Genomic DNA, 21,438 nt, shown 5'->3' with positions numbered 1-21,438 from the left:
CAGGAGGGGATGGCAAGACATACTTAAAGTGATGAAAGAAAATAACCTACAGCCCAGATTATTGTACCCAGCAAGGATCTCATTCAAATATGAAGGAGAAATCAAAAGCTTTACAGACAAGCAAAAGCTGAGAGAATTCAGCACCACCACACCAGCTCTTCAACAAATACTAAAGGATATTCTCTAGACAGGAAACACAAAAACGGTGTATAAATTCGAACCCAAAACAATAAAGTAAATGGCAACGGGATCATACTTACCAGTAATTACCTTAAATGTAAATGGGTTGAATGCCCCAACCAAAAGACAAAGACTGGCTGAATGGATACAAACACAAGACCCCTACATATGTTGTCTACAAGAGACCCACCTCAAAACAGGGGACACATACAGACTGAAAGTGAAGGGCTGGAAAAAGATTTTCCGTGCAAATAGGGACCAAAAGAAAGCAGGAGTAGCAATATTCATATCAGATAAACTAGGCTTTAAAACAAAGGCTGTGAAAAAAGACCAAGACGGTCACTACATAATGATCAAAGGATCAATCCAAGAAGAAGATATAACAATTATAAATATATATGCACCCAACACGGGAGCACCACAATATGTAAGATAAATGCTAACAAGTATGAAAGGAGAAATTAACAATAACACAATAATAGTGGGAGACTTTAATACCCCTCTCACACCTATGGATAGATCAACTAAACAGAAAGTTAACAAGGAAACACAAACTTTAAACGATACAATAGACCAGTTAGACCTAATTGATATCTATAGGACATTTCATCCCAAAACAATGAATTTCACCTTTTTCTCAAGTGCACATGGAACCTTCTCCAGGATAGATCATATCCTGGGCCATAAATCTAGCCTTGGTAAATTCAAAAAAATAGATATCATTCCAAGCATCTTTTCTGACCACAATGCATTAAGATTAGACCTCAATTACAGGAGAAAAACTATTAAAAATTCCAACATATGGAGGATGAACAACACCCTGCTGAATAACCAACAAATCACAGAAGAAATCAAAAAAGAAATCAAAATTTGCATAGAAACAAATGAAAATGAAAACACAACAACCCCAAACCTGTGGTACACTGTAAAAGCAGTCCTAAGGGGAAAGTTCATAGCAATACAGGCACACCTCAAGAAACAAGAAAAAAGTCAAATAAATAACCTAACTCCACACCTAAAGCAACTAGAAAAGGAAGAAATGAAGAACCCCAGGGTTAGTAGAAGGAAAGAAATCTTAAAAATTAGGGCAGAAATAAATGCAAAAGAAACAAGACAGACCATAGCAAAAATCAACAAAGCCAAAAGCTGGTTCTTTGAAAGGATAAATAAAATTGACAAACCATTAGTCAGACTCATCAAGAAACAAAGGGAGAAAAATCAAATCAATAAAATTAGAAATGAAACTGGAGAGATCACAACAGACAACACAGAAATACAAAGGATCATAAGAGACTACTATCAACAATTATATGCCAGTAAAATGGACAACGTGGAAGAAATGGACAAATTCTTAGAAAAGTACAACTTTCCAAAACTCGACCAGGAAGAAATAGAAAATCTTAACAGACCCATCACAAGCACGGAAATTGAAACTGTAATCAAAAATCTTCCAGCAAAGAAAAAAAATTTCTTCAGCGTGTTTTGCCCCTGTGTTGCATTATTCTGTTCCTGCATAATATTTGTGGTCCCCTGTTTGGTGCCATGTGTTTCTGAATTCAGGTAATATAAAATGTTTCTGTGCTTACTGGATACTGTAGGTAAACCAAATTTTGATATTATTTAATTTTAAAAGAATGAGAGTCTTTATAACTATATGTATAATTATTTAGCCACAGAGCATAGCTTATTAAATGGCCATTACAGATGTGTTTCCTCTTCCCATCTCACCGTCCCCAGTTCCAGCTAAACTTTAGGAAGTGAAAAATACAAAGCAGCTGGGAAAATGATTGTAAGAATTTAACAGCTGTATTTGAATGACTTAAATATTTTAGAGTCAAGTACAAAATAAAAATTATCTGATTATTGTTTAATAAAATTTCTTAAAGATATTTAAATGAATTAGGTCTTTGAATTTGGCTCATTTTTGGAAATTATAGAGGGGCTTCACTAAATAAACATATTTACTTTCTTCTGTCTTAATTTCCCAAAATTTAACTGAGGTATCTTTTATTTCTGGTTTTATGATAATGACAAAGTAGTTATTTTCACAATTCAGAGACTTTGGGGAGGTCTTTTTATAGAAACATATTTATCTCTCATTGAGGAAACAACAGTTTTAAAAGGGGAAAAGTTATTGCTATATGTCTGAAAATAACAAACATGTTTTCCCCTTTCTTACAGTAAATCAGATGGGGTGGGTTTTGGAGAGACGTGTTCTCATGGAGTTAATATTTGACTTTCCAGCTCATTTGCATTTGGCTGACCTTGGGAACTCTGGCATGGCCTTGGTATATTGTGAGATCTCCCACCTTTTGGCAATGGGAGGAAATATTTGAGGCTACGGCTTCATCAGAAGTCAATCATTATGATAATACACTCCCTGACAGCTGTGTAGGATTAATGTAAAATGCAACACTTTGGTGAATGCTTTCTTTGAAGACTCAAATCCAGTGTGAAAACATTCTTTAATGCAAAAGATTTGTGGCACTTTCATAATAGCTGGGCCTGCCCTGTTGATTTAGATCAAAATCATTTCCTCCCAACATCATAACTATTTTACTGTTCAGTGGTGCAGAAGGCATCATCAATAGTTAGTGAAGTGTTTTGGATCATTTGGAATTGGATGACTGATAAAAATGAAAATATCTCCAACAGATTGTGCTGTGGTGGACTTCTTACAAAGGCAAAAATAAAAGTTATCGCTACACTAAGAATTTTCTTAAGTGTTCAAATGATACGAACCATTTGGGTAAACATCTAATACAATACTGAATGTTTACAATTCCATTTAAGACTTTCATCATGCCTACTCTACTTTGGAATCTTAACTGTTTTCTCTTTCAGCTTTTAGGGAAAGGAAACACCACTTCTTTTACTGTATAATGAATATTTATGAAGTCCTTTGACAATTAGGGCTCATTAAAATTCACTTCAAAAGAAAATAGATAAAACACTTTTAAGACCAGAGCAGAATGTGGTGGCAAATAGTAACTCACATCTCTCTCTCCTTTAAGTCAGAAACACTCTGCAAATGAACTGATAGTCTTAGTCCAGGTTCAATGCATGAGACAGGGTGCTCAGGGTTGGTGCACTGGGATGACCCAGAGGGATGGGATGCGGAGGGAGGTGGGAGGGGGTTCAGGATGGGGAACACATGTACACCCGTGGCTGATTCATATCAATATATGGCAAAAACCACTACAATATTGTAAAGTAATTAGCCTCCAATTAAAATAAATAAATTAAAAAAAATAAAAATGATTGTGGGTTTAAATATGGTGGATGTCTTTGATTATCACACGGTGACTGTGATTTTGTATTGACTGCTGCCATGGTGAGTCTTTTTTCTGTAGATACTAGGAGATCCTGTTTTAATATGGCATATCTGTTAATGGGAAGGAGACCAGTCTTTGTTTGGAGTCAGACTTCTTGTTTAAAATCTGTTTCAACTCTCTCTTGTTCTGTGACCTTGTGCAAGTTGTCAGGGCCTCAGTTTCTGCATTTTAATATGGGGGAAATAACACTGTAGGACTCATAAGCTTGTTGGAAGAAGCAACAAGAGTTATTGCAGAAAAACACTGCAGATAGTTCCTGGCGCATTAGTTTTCTGTTTTGAGAAATCTTTTCTTTCAATTTGAAAAGATCTTTGTTTCTCCTGGCTGAGGTTGTGCAAAGGAATTGTCAGTGAATCCTCACTTCTTATGGGTAGCATTTTAGCTTCCTTTTTCATCTCTGTTTTTCTCCATTCTTTCTTCCCAGGACCCCAGGCCTCTGTGTCTTGCCACTTGCAGCTACCTTAGACTGCAGTCTTCTCCTAGTTCAAATATGTCACACAGAATATGAGGATGCATAAATATATATTCAGTCATTACCAAAGCACAGTCTTTTTTGAATGAGAAATTGCTGAAGTTAAGGTATTTTGAAGTAAGAGCACTTGTAACATCTTTGCTATTATTCCATGTATATCATTGTTATTTGGTAATGGAAGTAAAGAATACCTGGACATGAAATCAGGTAATGGCCCAGAAAATTACATGCCGGCTCATCATCATTTTAAATTTGAAATGGAGTATGCATTGGATGAGTAGAAGAGTACTAAGGAATCCATTGACATATTTCTCTTTCTAAGATGCTTAACATTGCAGAAGTAAGCACTGACTTGGAAACCAAAAATTTGTATTCTGTTGATAAATGTATTCCTCTCAAGAACATCTCATTTATTCTTAAGTAATCTACCTTATACTAAGGTATAAGGTAGATTACTTACACTCAGTAATCTTATACATCTCTCTTATACTAAGAAATCTTAAGTAAAACACTATAGGTCATAAGTTTAAATTTGTCTTTGTAAAGTGCTAATTTCTGTTATTTAATGCAAACCGTATCTTTAAGACAAGCCTCATAAATTGAATAATAGTCATAGTTTCCACTGGAATTTTTGCTGCTTTCATTATTTGCTCTTTACAGTCTATGAGAAGACCTATGCAAGATGTTGGACCTGTTTTACGGTAACTGAGTAAACTTTTGCTTCTAATAATTGTTTTCTATTGAAAGTGCGATGACTCTATTTACTATTTTTGAGAAGTGAAACTGCCCGATTTGATTGTTGTTAAATCTGTCTTTATGGTTTTTAGCCATTGAGTCCTCATTTTGGAGTGGAAACTTTCTAAAGAAGACACTGAATATTTCTGTATTTTCTGTATACACGCTCTGTACATTAATAGTGCTCAGGCTGCCTTTGCTGTAGAAAGGCTGTCATCTCCCAGTTCAGTGAGATCTGTGGCTTCCTTCTCCCCTAACGTTGCTGTGAACAGCCATGAGGCGGATGCTGAGAGGTAAAAGGTCACATTTGTGAAGGTGTCTAGTGCAAAGAGAGAGAAGGAGACGCAGATGTTGAACTGTGAATGTCCTGTTGATGTAAAACAGGCTTAGTTTCTCTGTATGGATGGCAGAATGTTCAGAAAGCATGTAGAAAGTTCCCAAATTGTACCAAGAAGTAAGAAAGTCCAGTGAATAATCTTGTCTCTATCCAAGAGACCTACGTTGATGTATAACCCTCCTTTCACGTCTGTGTCATCAAATTATAGGATGAACTGGTACTTTGCTGGAGAGATGAGCTTATTTTGTGCTCTGCAGGAATCCATTATGATAATGTCTATGTGTATGTGTAATATATAAATATTATATACATGTAATATATATATATTTGTCCTTATAAAACTACTTAGAAGACTTATAAAATATTATGTTTTAAAATGTTCTTATACTTAAAAACTTAAATATCTTTCCTTCAAAAATTTACAAATGCTAAAATCAGAGTTGAATGAGAATGTGAGCTAGTTAACACCAAACAATGAATTTCTTTGATCAAAAATTTCAGTGATTAATAGTATATGAATTGTTTACACTAATATCGAACAAACTCCTTAAGGAACTGTTCTGAGTATTTTATACATACAAATGAATAAATGCCATTGCCCTCATTTTACCGATGAGGAAATTGAAGTTCATGGAGGTTAAGTAAATTGTCTGAGGTCACACAGCTAATTATTCAAGTTAATAATCAGTTGGGTGGCTCACATGTAAATAAACTGTACTACTTGCCATAAGAGGGTGATAGTTGATAGGCCAGAATATGTGTGCAACTAGCTGTTCTTCAATGTAGAGTAAAATGTGTAACATGGCAAAGTTCCTAAAAAGATGCATATACTTCTGATTGTGAACTGTATCACAGATGATAGAAACGGAGGTGGCTGTAGTCTGAAAATTATGAGCAAAGACATGGGAATATGAAAAAACCTGGGGAGAGTGATACATATGGACAGAGAGCTGGGAAGATAGGTTGAGTCAATTAATTTTTCTTTTTAGGTTACCGGGTCGTTGTTGCTGTTGGCAGGCCTTCTCTAGCTGTGGCCAGAGAGAGCCGCTCTCCGGTTCCATGCAGTTGTCTCGTTTCAGTGGCCTCTCTCGTTGTGGGGCATGGGCTCTGGGGCACGCAGGCTTTCGTACTTGTGGTCCGTGGGCTTAGTTGGCCTTTGACATGTGGGATCTTCCTGGACCAGAAATCAAACCTGGGTCCCCTACATGGCAGGTAGATTCTTAACCGCTGGACCACCAGGGAAGCCCAGGTTGAGTCAATTAAAGTACCTTGGATGCCTTTTTAAGAACTTTGGAATTACAACTTTTTATTTCACTTTAGCTTTTTTATTTTCTCAAGTTTATGCATGTGTATTGCTATTTTTAGATTACAGTGAAAATAATGACCATAGAAGTGGGAGAAAGATCAGAGATTTAATTGTTTATATGGCATAGCAAAACTGTCAGCTCAATCCTAAGACTTTATATCTGAGCCTTGGTCATTTATAAAAATGGAAATAATTGTACCTGCGTTGCTAACTGTGGTGAGAATTATATGAAAATGTGTGAAAACTCTGAGAAGAGTGTTTTGCCTGTGATAAGTACTCCATAGCTTGCTTGCTTTCATTTGTGGCTCATTTCAGCAATTTTTCTTTACTTCCCTGAAGCATACAAACCACACCGTGATAGCCTTTTTATACAGTAAAGGGTTAATGGACAAGCCACTTTCTCCATGCAATTTTTAGATTGTCTTCATACATTGTAAAGTGAGTGCCATATTACCTCTTTGTTCTTTTAATTTTCTTCCTTTTAAAAACATAGGACATTAGAGTCTGGTGAAGTTATATAACTGGCTGTATATGATTATATATCAACAGAAGATCTGAGATACATGATTAAATGTCGGCCAATTTTAAATTTTCATAACACTGGATGTTATAGAATGCTTATGTGTATAATTTTTGGATCTGTTTAACACACATATGTTTGTTCATGTAAGTGTCTTGCAAAGTGTAAGTTCTAAAGATACAGAATATTGTTAAGAAGTAGTAGCTAATGCTAACAGTTGATAGCAACTTGAATTGAATATGACATACAAGGTATGCTATTCTTAAGATGTGTGCTCAGTCGTGACTGGCTCTTTGCGACCCCATTGAATGTAGCCTGCCAGGCTCCTCTGTCTGTGGAATTTTCCAGGCAAGAATATTGGAGCAGGTTGCCATATCCTTCTCCAAAGGGTCTTCCTGACCCAGTGATCTAACCTGCGTCTTCTGTATTGGCAGGCAGTTGCTTTACCAACGCACTATCACGTAAAGTGCTGTGAAGGCAAAGTTGCTATGACACAGTAAACAAACCTCAATATGAGTAAGTATTGTTGGTATACTTCATGAGTTGCATAATGTTCTATAGTTTTTTCTTTGAACAGTGCTACATTTATTTATCACTGCTAGCAGGAGCCATGCTAATGGAACTTCCATGTGATTTCTTCCAAATAGTGAAACTAATTAAAAAAAAATTATAAAGTGGTTAAATTTGTTTGAAAATTAGAAATATGAATTAGTACCTGTAGATAGTACCAACGATAAATTCTAGAAAACAGTTGTGTGTACATATTTTTTTCCTTCAGTCACTTTCTTTTTTATACAGCTTTTAAAAGTTACTTTTAATTTACAGTTATTACAGAATATGGGGCTTTCCTGGTGGCTCAGAGGGTAAAGCGTCTGCCTACCATGCAGGAGACTTGGGTTTGATCCCTGGGTTGGGAAGATCCCCTGGAGAAGGCAATGGCAACCCACTCCAGTACTCTTGTCTGGAAAATCAGATGGACTGAGAAGCCTGGTAGGCTACAGTCCATGGGGTCGCAAAGAGTCGGACATGACTGAGCGACTTCATTTTCACTTTCACTTTCATAGAATATTGGCTATATTCATTGTGTTGTACATCCTTGAGCCTATCTTACAGCCAATAATTTGTACCTCCTGCTCCCCCACATCTATATGGTCCCTCCTGCCCCTCCGCACTAGTAACCATTAGGTTTTTCTCTAAATCTGTGTCTGCTGCTTTTTTGTTATATTCACTAGTTTGTTGTATTTTTTAGATTCCACATATAAATGATATCATATAGTATTTGTCTTTGTCTGACTTATTTCACTTAGCATAATGCCATCCAAGTGCATCCCTTTTGCTCCATATGTTAAAATTTGGTCTTTTTTATGGCTGAGTAGTGTTCATTGTATATGTACCGTATCTTCTTTGTCCATTTGTTTATTGATGGACACTTAGGTTGCTTCCGTATCTTGGCTGTTGTAAACAGTGCTACTGTGAACATTGGAACGAGTGTATCTTTTCAGATTAGTCTTTTTGTTTTCTTGGATATATACCCAAGAGTGGAATTGCTGGGTCATGTGGTAATTCTATTTTTAGTTTTTTGAGACACCTCCAAACTGTTTTCCACAGTGACTGCTTCAATTTACTTTGCTACCAACAGTGTACAAGGGTTTTCTTTTCTTCATATCTTAGCCAGCATTTGTTATTTATGTTTTTGTATTTATTTTGTATGTTATGTATTTATTCTTTTTGATGCTAGACATTCTGACAGGTGTGAGGTGATTCCTCACTGTGGTTTTGATCCGCATTTCTCTGCTGAGCATCTTTTCATGTACCTGTTGGCCATCTGCATTTCCTCTTTGGAAAAATGTCTATTCAATTCTTCTGCCCATTTTTTAATTGGGTTGTTTGTTTTTTTGATGTTCAGTTGTGTGAGTTGTTTATATATGTTGGATATTAATCCTTTATCAGTCATATCATTTGTGCAAATCTTCTCTCATTTAGTAAGTTGCCTTTTTGTTTTGTCAGTGGTTTCTTTTGCTGTGCAGAAGCTTTTAAATTTAATTAGATCCCATTTGTATATTTTTATTCAATTTCCTTTAGGAAATGGATCAAAAAGTTATTGCTGTGATTTATGTCAAAAAGTGTTTGCCTAAGTTTTTCTCTAGGAGTTTTATATTATGTGATCTTACATTTGTGTCTTTTATCCATTTAATTGCTCTGTCTTTAAATTGGTTCTGGATTCTGGTAGTCACTTTATAACTTACATAGCTGAGGTGAAAGATGTATCCTTTTCTATGTTACAAACTTCGCAGTCATTACCATCAAGTTTTAATCTATAGATTTCTGGAAAATCAAGGCAACCTACATTTGTTGGGAGTTTACTCTGTCTCGGTCACAGGGCCTACACTAAGTGCTTTATAGAACTTCATTCAATCTTAGCAATAACTACAAGAGAAGTAGACATGCTTACTCCTGTTTTCAAGATGGAGAAATGGAGGTCCAGAGAAATGACTGAGTTTTTCGCAAGGTGTACAGCTAATTAGCCAAGTGGGGCATGATCTCTAGCCCATGTGTCCTCTTCTCTGAGTGCTGTCCAGGTTACACTGGCATCACAGACAGTGTTCAGAACCTTCCTTTCACACTCCTGTTCCCATGCTTCAGTCCTTAGTAACCTAAAAAGTAATTTACTTGAATTTGCTCTGTCAAAGTGGGGTCAATGTCTTTCTTGAGCTTGAAAAGTATATGTAGAGGGGACAGAGGAAGTATCAGAAAAATTTAGCTGCATTTTCACATTATGTTTTCAATTTTTAAAAGTGGAAATTTTATCAAACAGCAATCACAATAGAACATACACACACTCCCCTCTCTGAAATAACATAATCATAGGTATAATATGAGATAACATTGTAGCTTCCCTCACATTAGATAATCCTCGAAATCTTCATAATAGGGAAGTTGTTTCACGTAAGAGAGGAACAATTTACACATGCCTGCCAGTGCCAGGCATTATTCTAGATGCTGAGGTTGTCTTGGTTAAACCAAAGAGATATAACTCTTACTCTGTTAAAGTTTATATGCAAAATACGTATTTCATTTGAGTGTTAGTAATCACATTTAAGACCTCATATAAGAAATACTGTTTCTCCATACAATATTTTTAGGTGGGAAAGAAGATCTGCTAAGTGTACCCCTTGTTTAAGACCCTTCAGTGATATAAAATCTAACTTTTCCTACAAACAATAAATGCTGGAGAGGGTGTGGAGAAAAGGGAACACTCTTGCACTGTTGGTGGGAAGGTAAATTGATACAGCCACTGTGGAAAACAGTATGGAGTTTCCTTAAAAAAAAAAAAAAAAAACTAGCAATAAAACCACCATATGACCCAGCAATCCCACTCCTAGGCATATACCCTGAGGAAACCAAAATTGAAAAAGACACATGTATCCCATTGTTCATTGCAACACTATTTACAATAGCTTGGCATTTCTTGGTGGCTCAGATGGTAAAGCGTGTGCCTGCAAAGTGGGAGACCTGGGTTGGATTCCTGGGTCGGGAAGATCCCCTGGAGAAGGAAATGGCAACCCACTCCAGTATTCTTGCCTAGAAAATTCCATGGATGGAGGAGCCTGGTGGGCTATAGTCCATGGGGTCGCAAAGAGTCAGACATGACTGAGCGACTTCACTTTCTTTTCTTTCTTTCTTACAGTACCTAGAACACAGAAGCAACCTAGATTTCCATCGACAGATGAATGGATAAAGAAGTTGTGGTACATATACACAATGGAATATTAGTCATAAAAAGGAACTCATTTGAGTCAGTTCTAATGAGGTGGATGAACCTAGAACCTATTATACAGAGTGAAGTGAGTCAGAAAGAGAAAGATAAATATTGTATTCTAACACATATATATGGAATCTAGAAACTGGTACTAAAGAATTTATTTGCAGGGCAGCAGTGGAGAAACAGACATAGAGAATAGACTTATGGACATGGGGAGAGGGGAAGGAGGGTGAGATGTATGGAAAGAGTAACATGGAAACTTACATTACCATATGTAAAATAGAGAGCCAATGGGAATTTGCTGTATGCCTCAGGAAACTCAAAACAGGGCTCTATATCAACCTGGAGGGGTAGGATGGGGAGGGAGATGGGAAGGAAGTTCAAAAGAGAGGGGATATACATATACCTATGGCAGATTCATGTTATGGTTTGACAGAAAACAACAAAATTCTGTAAAGCAATTATCCTTCAATAAAAAAAGTTAATTAAAAAAATCTAACTTTTCTTAATTCAGAATTGGCTGTTTCCTGCAGCATGAAGGAAAAATGGCTCTTTGGAGATCAAGAGACTTAAAGTATGTTCAGATCAAGACATGCACATAGTTAAAGTTAGAGAAAAGCTTGTCTCATCGTGGTCAACCTCAGAATATTCAATATGAAAAAAACACAGAACCATGCAGAAGAAACAGAAAATCCTGACTATGATAGCTTACAACCAAAAAGCAAAGCAAGCACATATCAACCAGAACTCATTAGTGCCACATTTAACAAATTATTCTTCTCTTCTTAATTACTTTTCTGAGAATGTGAACTTTGTGTACCTGTTTATTTTACTTTCATATTAATGAATCACTTTTTGCTTTTCTCAAGTGTTTATCAGTATTTCATAACTGGCAGCAGCTAAGTGGTGACAGCTTAATTTTCAGTGCTCTGTGTCATTTATGTTTTAATTGATCTCTAAGTTTATATTAATAATTGCTTTCATATCTGTCACATATAATATTTTTGTGAGCTATCTAGTGTTTCCAACTGAAAATCTCTCCTTAGATCTCAAAAAGGTTCAATATATATATTTTACTCACTTTGCCTTCTTGAAATTATCTCTTATGCTCATTCCCTTCTCTTCCACTGTTGTTAAAATTTCTTAGCTTATCTTAATATATACATAGATTTTATATATCTAGTGACCAGGAGTTTGTCATCTAGTGTGGCAGTTCTCAAAAAATGATTCATAAGGATAGTAATAAATTGATTTATTATTAACATTTTCACTGATGATACAAAAGAGAAATAGTGGTTAGAGCTGTTGATAGAACCTTAGCGCAAATGCAGATGGGGCATCAAACTGTACTTACGTTCCTCTCTGCCATGTATTCAGAGTAAAAACAAACCATCAGTCACGCCAACTGACCAAACACCAAACCAGCGAACCAAACACCCACCACCCAACACCAAGCAAAAAGCTTTATTGTTATTTAATAATACCTTGGTTAGATAATATCCTGAATGAAGCTGTTAAAATTCTGATGTTTATTAAATTCCAGCCTCTGAGTCTATTTCTTTTTAATATTCTGTGTGACAAAATGTGGAGAATACATAAAGAAATTCTTCAGCATCCTGAAGATTGATGGTTACTCAATGACTTATTTCATGAAAGGCAATTTTTACTATAAAGAATGACTGACAGACAAACCGTTGTTCTTCAGGCATGGGTATTTGCAGGTGTATTCTCAAAAAATGAACAGAGCGAGCCTCTCACTTCAGGGAAAACAACTGCCAGTATTTATTGCTAATGATCAGATTCAAGCTTTCAGACAAAATTCAGGATCTGGAAGCTTGCATGCACAGGATTGATCTGCATAACTGAGTGAACCAACTGGACAACTAGTGCCCATTGTTTCATCTTCATGCATGTATAAAAATCTATTCAAAGTGTATGACAGACAGATTTTATCAGATTATGCAAATTTCATTGATAGGGTTTCACACTTGAATCTAACTTTGAAGAGATGTCTACTTGTCCAGTGTTTGTGTAGTACTCCAAAATAATCACTATTATGAAAAAAGTCTACTAAAATATAGGTCTTTTTCCAACTACATATCTGTGGCCGTACATTCTTCATATATGTCAGACACAATATATTGCAAAAGATATAATTCAGAAGCAGATACCCAGTTTCTTAAGTTAGACATTAAAGAGATTTGCAAAAATGTAAAACAGTACTACATTTTTCGTTTTTCTGAAAGCATATTAAAATAAATGGGTTCCCAGGTGGCACTAGTGATAAAGAACTCACCTGGTGATGCAGGAGACATAAAAGACACACGTTCGATCCCTGGGTTGGGAAGATCCCCTGGAGAAGGGCATGGCAACCGACTCTGGCATTCTTGCCTGGAGAATCCCATGGACAGAGGAGCCTGGCAGGTTGCAGTCCATAGGGTTGCACAGAGTTGGACATGACTGAAAGCGACTTAGCAGCACACATACATATTTAAAAACTGTTCAGTTTTAATTCCTAATTGAGTAAATGATAGCTATTATCCATAATAAAATTATGGATAAATTTTTATTTATAAAAATATGATGCTCTTAATAATTTTTAATTAGGGAAAAGAATCTTGAGAGCAAAACATTTGTGAACTGCTGTCTAGAGGAGTCATTGCTTTTCAGAGTCACAGAGCCAAGAGTTTACCTCCCACCTTTGTCTGCTGCTTACTTGTTTGTTTTCAGAAAAATAACCTCTCCAAGCCCTAGTCCCTTCATTTATAAAATGAGCATTTTGAGGATTATATTATATGAGATTTATCAACACATAATTTGGGACAGATAAATGCTTTTTTAAATTAAATACTTAATCCCCTTGAGACTCCTTGAGGTGGAAGTCCTGTAACTATGAAGTGTTTGAGATTTTTAAAAAATTAAGAACTGACCTAAGGTCACACAGCTAATACAAGGGAGTACTGGAATTCTTATATTTTATTAATATAGTATTCAGTACCCTCTTTTTAGGCTATAGATGCAAAAAAGAATGTGTATCAGCAATGTGAAAGTTATGTGGAACCATACTACGTCTGAAGTAGGAGGGAGGTTAGAGAACACACTTTCCTAACATCTCCTTTTACTGATAAGGACATTCAGGGCATACAAATATATCATTGTGACCCCTGAATTGCTTTGAACCTGAAAGTATTTTTAACATAATTTTTATCATCCTTTCTTACCTCCCATTCTTTGCTTGGCTGGACTAAAAGAACTCAATTATCTTTGGCAAGAACTATTCTTACCATCCCACACAGATGGTGATGAAAACAAAAGCACACGAAAGAAAGAAGATAGAAAGGATATGGTAAATAACCGTAACCTTCTGTGTCTACTGGCTGATCTGTTTTTATTTTGTTCATTATTTTGATTTTTTTAAACCTTGAGAACTCAGTGTTTGTTGGAAATTTAGCTGAAGTAATTTAAGAAGGGGATGTTTGGGGAGACTTGACACTGTAATAAAAAAGAAGGAACTGGCTGTGTTTGGAACAGGAGAATGTATATGCCAGTCAGCGCCAGACAACCCATCTCTGCAGAACAGGCTGATAAGACTCCTGGCTAACATTCATTTGGTAATTTCTAGAGAGGAAGGCGTAGTTCTTTACTACACATGCTAAAGCTTCTCCTTCTCCTCACCCACAACCCCTTGATACCTTATGGACACTGGCATTAAGGCTTGGTGCTGCCACGTTATTATGGTTATTCTTTCTTTGTTTCATCATAATTTGCTCCCTTTGAAAACATGAACTTAATATACTCTATCAAAGTAAAATCCAGCCTTTATTTAAACATAGCTTGTATAAATAATCAGCTCAAGGGAAGTGAAAGTTATTTCCAGGCTATTGTATGTGTTAGTTTAATTTTAGAAATTCCCTACTGCCGTTCAGTTTGGGCTCTTTGTCCTGTCCCCTTTCCCCTTTCTCTAATATAATGCAATCTCCTTTCACATTTATTCAAATTCCTTTTTCAGTAAACTCATTAATGCAAGCCCACAAGCGTACATAATTTAGTATGCATGTAATATTCCCTAAATATGTAAAAATAGACGTCAGCCTTAAAAAATCTGCCTGAAAGTAGATAGGTGAAGTCAGGGGCATCCATATATACCGCCATATTTATTACATAAAGTACGCGTACTTGTTATGAATGATTTTCTGTACTTGTTGCCAGATGGGCTTGGGTTGATTTTTATTCCTTCTGTCCATGACTAGTTATGATGTTAGGCAGTGGGAGGTGAGATGCCCTTTTTCCAAATTGTTTATTGAGTTAGGGGAGAACTGGAAGTAGTTAGTGATAGAACATGTAGTATTTTGGAATATTCGGGTCACCAGAGCAACTGCTGCTTTCTGTGCAGATTCTTTTCTTTAGAAACACCCCCACCACTCTCTTTGTTACCCATCCAGGGAATGCGGTCATGGGAAAAGCAGTCATCGTGTGGTACTGATGTGTTATGGTGCTGACTCAGGGTCATTTCCTTCACACTGAGTTTCTAATCTAGACAGGTATGTTTGGCTGAGTCTTTTCTCGTGATCTAACTCATTCATGGTATTCCTTCCACAAACACATCCTGAGAACCTGTGTTTACTGTCTATACCTTATTTGGTCAACCATCACTGTGCTGGTTTTCCAAACAAAACTTTCTGGACATTCTGGAGATTTTCCAAGTTGATAGCAAAACTCGGGCTACACAATTCCTTCACCTGTTTGGAATCTAGTTATCCTGTTATACGTGTGACTTGGCCTATTGTAAGATGAGTTGGTGCTTGGTTACATGTTCTGTATAAGTTACTACATTTTGATATAAGGGCACAAGCATCAGCATCTCAGGTTTTCCTTTCAGGGCTCCTTTGCACTTTCTTCCAAATATACTCATTTTCTCTTTGTCCTAAAATCCTTTTCCAGCTGGGCTGATCTAGCCTGGGAAAACTGTTCTTTGTTCATAACCCAGGAAGGAACGGATGCAGGCCAACCATCCTCTGTGAGAAACTGGTCTCGGTTGTGCATCTGGGTGTGTGAGAAGAGCCGGGACCCAGCAGACAAATGGCAGGGTGGCTCCCCTGAGAGGACAAGTAGGGATGAAAGCTCCCACTTAGGATGTGTGTGTTGAGTGGAGGGGGCAAACAGAGACATTTCACACCTGGTGTTTCCTGTCTTCTCAGTGGGAATGGGAGGGAAGAAAGGAGACATCTGGATCTTCAAGAACAGTGGAGTTTTTGAGAAGCCATTGCGGGTTGGGAGATAAATGAGGATGGAAGGTAGGAAAGAGTCTCACGTTTTTTTTTTAGACAGGACTATTCTGCACAAACACTCGAGCAGAGGGCCCCTGCCTTCGTTTTCCCTGTGCGTTGTAGAATGTTAGTGGTGAAGACCTCAGGGTTTGCTGCTACCAAGCAGAAAAGTAAAGCTGAGAAACTTGGCTTGTGTCGATTTAAAAGCACATTCATCAGCCACTACCGGTTATGCTGCAGAAGTGGAGAGTGCCCTGTGCATCCTGCTCTGAGCATCAGCTCTTGGCCTGACTCAGACCCTGGGTGATGGACTGAGGAAAGGAAAAATGCCCTAAAGTTTCTGTTTTTTGATTATTGCCTGGGGGAGGGTGTTCAGTAGTGAGACCTTGTTTGAGGTTTGGAAAATACTAGGGATACCTGGCAAGAAGATGGTTTTACTGTAATAATTTGCTACTTGTGTATCTTCATTGTGAACATACTTGTAGGATGTATGTGTGTATATGTGTGCGAGAGAAAAGGAAAGGTTATATAAAATAGTAAATCTTTGGAATGAATGTTTATGGTTGATATGATTTTTTAAATTCTAAATTGATATGTTTACCTTCAATTATTAATAACCTCAGAAATCTATGACTATTAAGTCTTTAATGGTAGGCAGAATTTTTCTGATCTTGATTCATTTAATAGTAAGAATTTCCTTCTAGTCACTAAAAAAGATTAAGAACATGTCACACTTACGTTACTGTTTGAGTTTAATATAGGTTTTGAATGGTTAACTACAGTTTCTTTTTTTTTTTTCCTTTTTAAACACAGGCTCTGGTAGTTTCAGAATTGAAATACTGTTTCCATCTTTCTATCTCAGGCTTGGTTTCCTCAAGACCAGGTGGCTATTAATGTGAACCAGTTTTTCTTAAGCATTTGTTACTGATATCCTAACGTTTGGTTTTTTGTGGGTTGTCGTAGTTTTCATGATGTGACAAAAACTTAATGTTTATTGATATCAAATATTTTATTGTTGTTCAGCCTGCTGAATTGTCAGTGAAGTAGAACAGAAGAGGTGATATTGAAGAAAACATTAAAGGTTTGCTAAGAGGTGGCAATAAATGTGGTATTACTAGCAGAGATGCTTTTGAACAATACTGCTAAGGAATAGGTCTAATGAGATTTGGGACGTTGTTTAAAATTAGTCAGCATTAGTGTAATGTTCTTTCAGGGAACGTTTGTAATGCCCACAAGAATGTGTCAGTGGAGTGATCAGATTCCAGACGAACCTTCAGTTGCTTTCAGTAGTTGACATAACACACACCTGTGTGTTCTCTTTTCTGACCTCAAAATTGTTTTGAAAAACTTCTGACATCTGGAAGTGTGAAAAAGAGCAGATTTTGATTTGTTTTCTGACAAGTGGGAAGAATAAGTTCTAAATGTAGTGTGTTTTACTTGTATATGGCACTTGAAGAAAGCACCATGTTTATCTCATAGCCTTCTAATCAAGCACAGAATAAAACCTCTGAGTTATATGATAGATTAATATTTTCTTGCAGCATTTTAATATGCTAGAGATGGAAATATGTATATACATACACATTTACATAATATTATAAATGTAGATAAATGAGCAGTTGCACTCAGTTGTATTTCTTTTTCTTGGAAGGAGTCATTTAGGAATTTTCTATCAAAACAAATTGTGAAGAGGAATACTATTGATAAGAAAACTGACCCAGTTCAACTTTAACTTTTACACAGTGACAGGTAAAGCTTTCCTTGATAACATATATTTGCTCAACCTCAGTATTATCATAAATGCTGTCACTTAAAATAAAATATCAAGTTATCAATAAATTTTCTTTGAACTCGAATTACTCTGCAATAACTTTGGTAACTAAATCAGTTGGTCTTTTAAAATATATGCTCTATGTTTTATATATTATATTATAAAGTAAAGTGCTTAATGATTTTGTGTGTTCTGGTATCCTAGATTGATTTTTATTAAATCTTCAGATTTTTCTTTTCACAATTAAGCTTCACTTGGTTTGGCATCAGCAGCTTATTCCTTGCAATCTATTTAATTGAATAGCTTCTGCTGTTTATCCTAAAATGCAGATAAATGGCTTTCAGCACACTGTTTATAGTTTAGTAGTTCCTGAAGTGAGTCAACATTATCTGCTAGCGTCTACATGTCATAACTAATGATCTCTCTGCTTATACTTTCTTGCTGGTGAGGAGACACTGAACTCTACAGAGGAGAAAGCCCTGAACACTTGGGGGTGGGGGGGCTTATTTGGGATGGAGCCTATTGAACAGCTTTTTTCCCCCCCCTTATTGGTGTGAAATGGGAAGAGAAATATTTCCTTTACCATGATTTCAATTGCGCAAAAGCAATCACAAAGTCCTGTATTCTAAGGACTGGGATGAAAAATTGGGGGGATGTAGCTACTAGAGGGATTTGTTTTATTCCAGATTATCTCTCTAATTAATAATTAGCACAATTTTGATCCTTTCCTGGCCAGGCTGTTTGATATGATGGTAGAGACGGAGAGCCACTAGGAAATTTTCATGTTACCACCAAATAGTTACTGTGGTTTCAGTGATGAAAGCAAATAGTTTTTTGTCTGCAAAGAAAGATGAGAAGAAAATAAGTAACCTTCATTGTTGAAAATAAATAACCATCATTTATCACAAGTGAGGTCTATTCATTCTGAAAGAACCTCATGCTCTTTCTTTAAGGAAAATACAAAATAAAAGTCAGTGAGACTTCACTCCTACTGAGGATCAGCAGGCTTGATGGCTGTTACAGTTAAAGCTGACAAAGTTTTGCCAATCTCTGATTCATTAAAAAATGAGAGTTCTTGCCTCCCATACTGAATATCTGAGTTTTTAGGTAGAGATAAGACCTTCTGTAGCTGAACTTAGAAAAAGACTTCTTAATAACTGAAGAACAAATTCTTTAATTTTGGTAAAATATTTTGCTTGGTCTTAAATATTCTTTGTCAAAGTGGGAAACTTTCTAACTGAAGTGGTCATTTAAAATAGCTACTGTCCTTTTCCCCTATATTAATGTTATTACTACTTGTTGGGAGTACTTTGATCATTTAAATAGAACATGAGTAAGTATATATTTTTTATTACTCTGATACTGAAATTTAAAATCATATACCAATTTATCAAAATATTTCAGGGTGAAAAGAAAAACATTACACACAAAGATATGTCTGTCTTTTGTTGTGTGGCTTAGAATAACCATGTTTGTGAGAGAGAGTTACTTGTAGCATCTTAGATTCAGGGGTTTTTTGGATGGTTTGGTTGAGATACCATATTGATAATTATTTTAAAAAGGAGAAAGAAAACATTTTTACTTTAGAATATGATGTATGGGCAGGTAATTTTTGGCATCATTGAGGAGTTACAAGTTGGCTGAAGAACTACAAAGAAGGAAAATTTGAAGGTAAGATCAGACTTTTCAAAACCTGGGCCATTTAGTTTGCTAGGCTTTATACAATTACAAAATTTAAAAAGTAAGATTGCTTTTGAAGAATGTTTTGAAAACTGAAGCCATTTGTTTATTGAAAGAGGGAAAGCTTGAGAAACATCAGGCCAAAATGTTCCAATGTATGTCATACCCAGATTTAAGATAACAAAATCATTACAATAACAGAGTCTCAATTCAGATCTTTCCTTGGTGTTTCTGCTCAAACATCAATAAGACTTTTGCCTTTGACAATCTTATTCCAAAAAATCAAACAAAGCTGATGGTGGTTCAGAATCTCAATACTATTTTATGGTCAATTAAGTATAATTTCAGAAAAAATTTTTTTTTATATTTAAACATCAGTAGTCTATATATATTTTTTCTAGTCATATAAATACCCAGAGCCCAACTCGGTTTTCTTGTTTAGTTCTGATGCACAGACCAGAGTATGGGAATAGTTAGGAAAATATTAATACAACGTTTTGTGGCATACTACCACAAACCTTGATCCTTATCCAGTTAGCCTCACAGTGTTATCTGGAACTTTAAACGCAGTATTATCTTTAACACTGCTGTCCAAATATAAAGGAAAGCTCTAAGACGTGTCAGATTCTAATGAGGGAGAATGCTTTTATGACCATAGGAATTTCCTTTGACCCTATTACTCCTAATATATATCATATGTAATTTTTCTAGTGTTTTTATATACTGTTTTTCTTAGTAGGTAATTAATGTCTAAGTAATGAAAATAAAAAATATTTTTAAACATTTTAGTATATACTTTATATATAAGATTTTAAGTTGATATATTTTCTTCATTTCAACTCTTTTTGTATATATAAATGAATGTTTAACCATCTGCTACTAGAAAAGGGTGTCTGGTTTTTGGGTAAGTTTTTAGATTATTTAAAATGGCATGGACACTGGCCTAGGGGACAGATGGTTTTGTGTTTATATAATAGAGTGTAAATGGAAAAAGAGTGAAAATTTTGGTATGAGTGAATGGTCAGCAGCCCTTTTATGACAAAACAACAACAATAACTGAAAAAATAACTTTTATTCACTTTTCTGGATTAGATTTTAAGGTTTATGAGTTAGTGGCCATTTCTTCTTCACCTCTATGAAATCAGAGTGCTTTGTAGATAGCTTTGTGTATGATAAATATTTCTTAAATCAATTTGGACTTGCCAGCAATTTAATGCTGGATAAAATAAATATTTTCTGCTGTCTTAAGCCACCCATGATGAATAAGATATTTGTGTTTCAAATATAAATTTTATATAAAAAATTCTGAGTCAAGTCCAGTGATATGGTGGACTTAATAAAAAGATAAAATTAATGGTAATCATTTGGTTTCAGTTTTGCCAGCAAAAGGAGTTAGACATCTAGAATAGGTAAACCTCTTTAAAGAAAGATTTTTAAATGTTTGTGTAGCTGATCAATTTGTGAAGTTATGCTTATTTTAAAATAAACCCAAGAGTTGCATGTTGATATACCATTCTAAATGTCAAAAGGATAATGTCAAAAATAGATTTCTAGATACTTGAATGTTGTATGTTTTTCTGCCTTGCGTATAATCAGAGGCAGCTTTGAACCATCTGGAAATGTTACATAATACACTGTGGTCAATGATTTTTTCTTTTCTTTTTATTTATTTTTTTGATTCTAAGGTTTCTTTTCTCTTTCACCTTTCCACTGTCATATGCCATGTATCTTGAACATAGCTCAGTGCCTGAACAGAATAATCTCTCTTGCCAGCTCATAATCAAAGGGAGTACTGAGAAAAACAGCTGAGCTGTATTAGGCAACCACCGTCTGGACTGCATTTCTTAACTGGTGAATAACACATCACAGGTGCAGGATTAGAGCTGCCTACGGTGCTGGGCTCTTTAGTGGACACCCCTAGCAGTTCTGTGCATCCTCCTCATGTCTCATCCCAGGGAACCTGGCAACGATCTTAGCAAGCATACAGAAATCGCGAGTGAGTAGTGGGAGATGCTTTTTATCTTACAGAGGCTGTTTATCCCCCTCCAGAAATGTAAGCCAGACCAGTTAAG

The 21,438-nt window shown here is 35.9% G+C and overlaps 1 protein-coding gene across 5 annotated transcripts in view; it reads left to right on the top strand.

Moving 5' to 3' along the window:
* Positions 1 to 21,438, top strand: part of BMPR1B (bone morphogenetic protein receptor, type IB) — a 170,263-nt gene that overhangs the window by 88,758 nt on the left and 60,067 nt on the right. The window contains exons 2-4 of one of the 5 annotated variants that reach the window (XM_010848330.1): positions 17,567 to 17,664; positions 19,292 to 19,357; positions 21,140 to 21,362. The exons of 2 other annotated variants lie outside the window; for them this stretch is intronic. In XM_010848330.1, the coding sequence (XP_010846632.1) occupies positions 21,308 to 21,362 (55 nt within the window). In that variant the 5' untranslated portion in view covers positions 17,567 to 17,664; positions 19,292 to 19,357; positions 21,140 to 21,307. Of the gene's footprint in view, positions 1 to 17,566; positions 17,665 to 19,291; positions 19,358 to 20,871; positions 21,363 to 21,438 lie in introns of those variants that run through there. 2 more of the 5 variants (XM_010848331.1, XM_010848332.1) reach the window with 2 other exon arrangements.

Source organism: Bison bison, unplaced genomic scaffold (assembly GCF_000754665.1).
Source record: "Bison bison bison isolate TAMUID 2011002044 unplaced genomic scaffold, Bison_UMD1.0 scf7180017864263, whole genome shotgun sequence".
NCBI lineage: Eukaryota > Metazoa > Chordata > Mammalia > Artiodactyla > Bovidae > Bison > Bison bison.
Note: the sequence above shows the minus strand (reverse complement) of the source record. Positions and strands in the feature narration are given on the sequence as shown.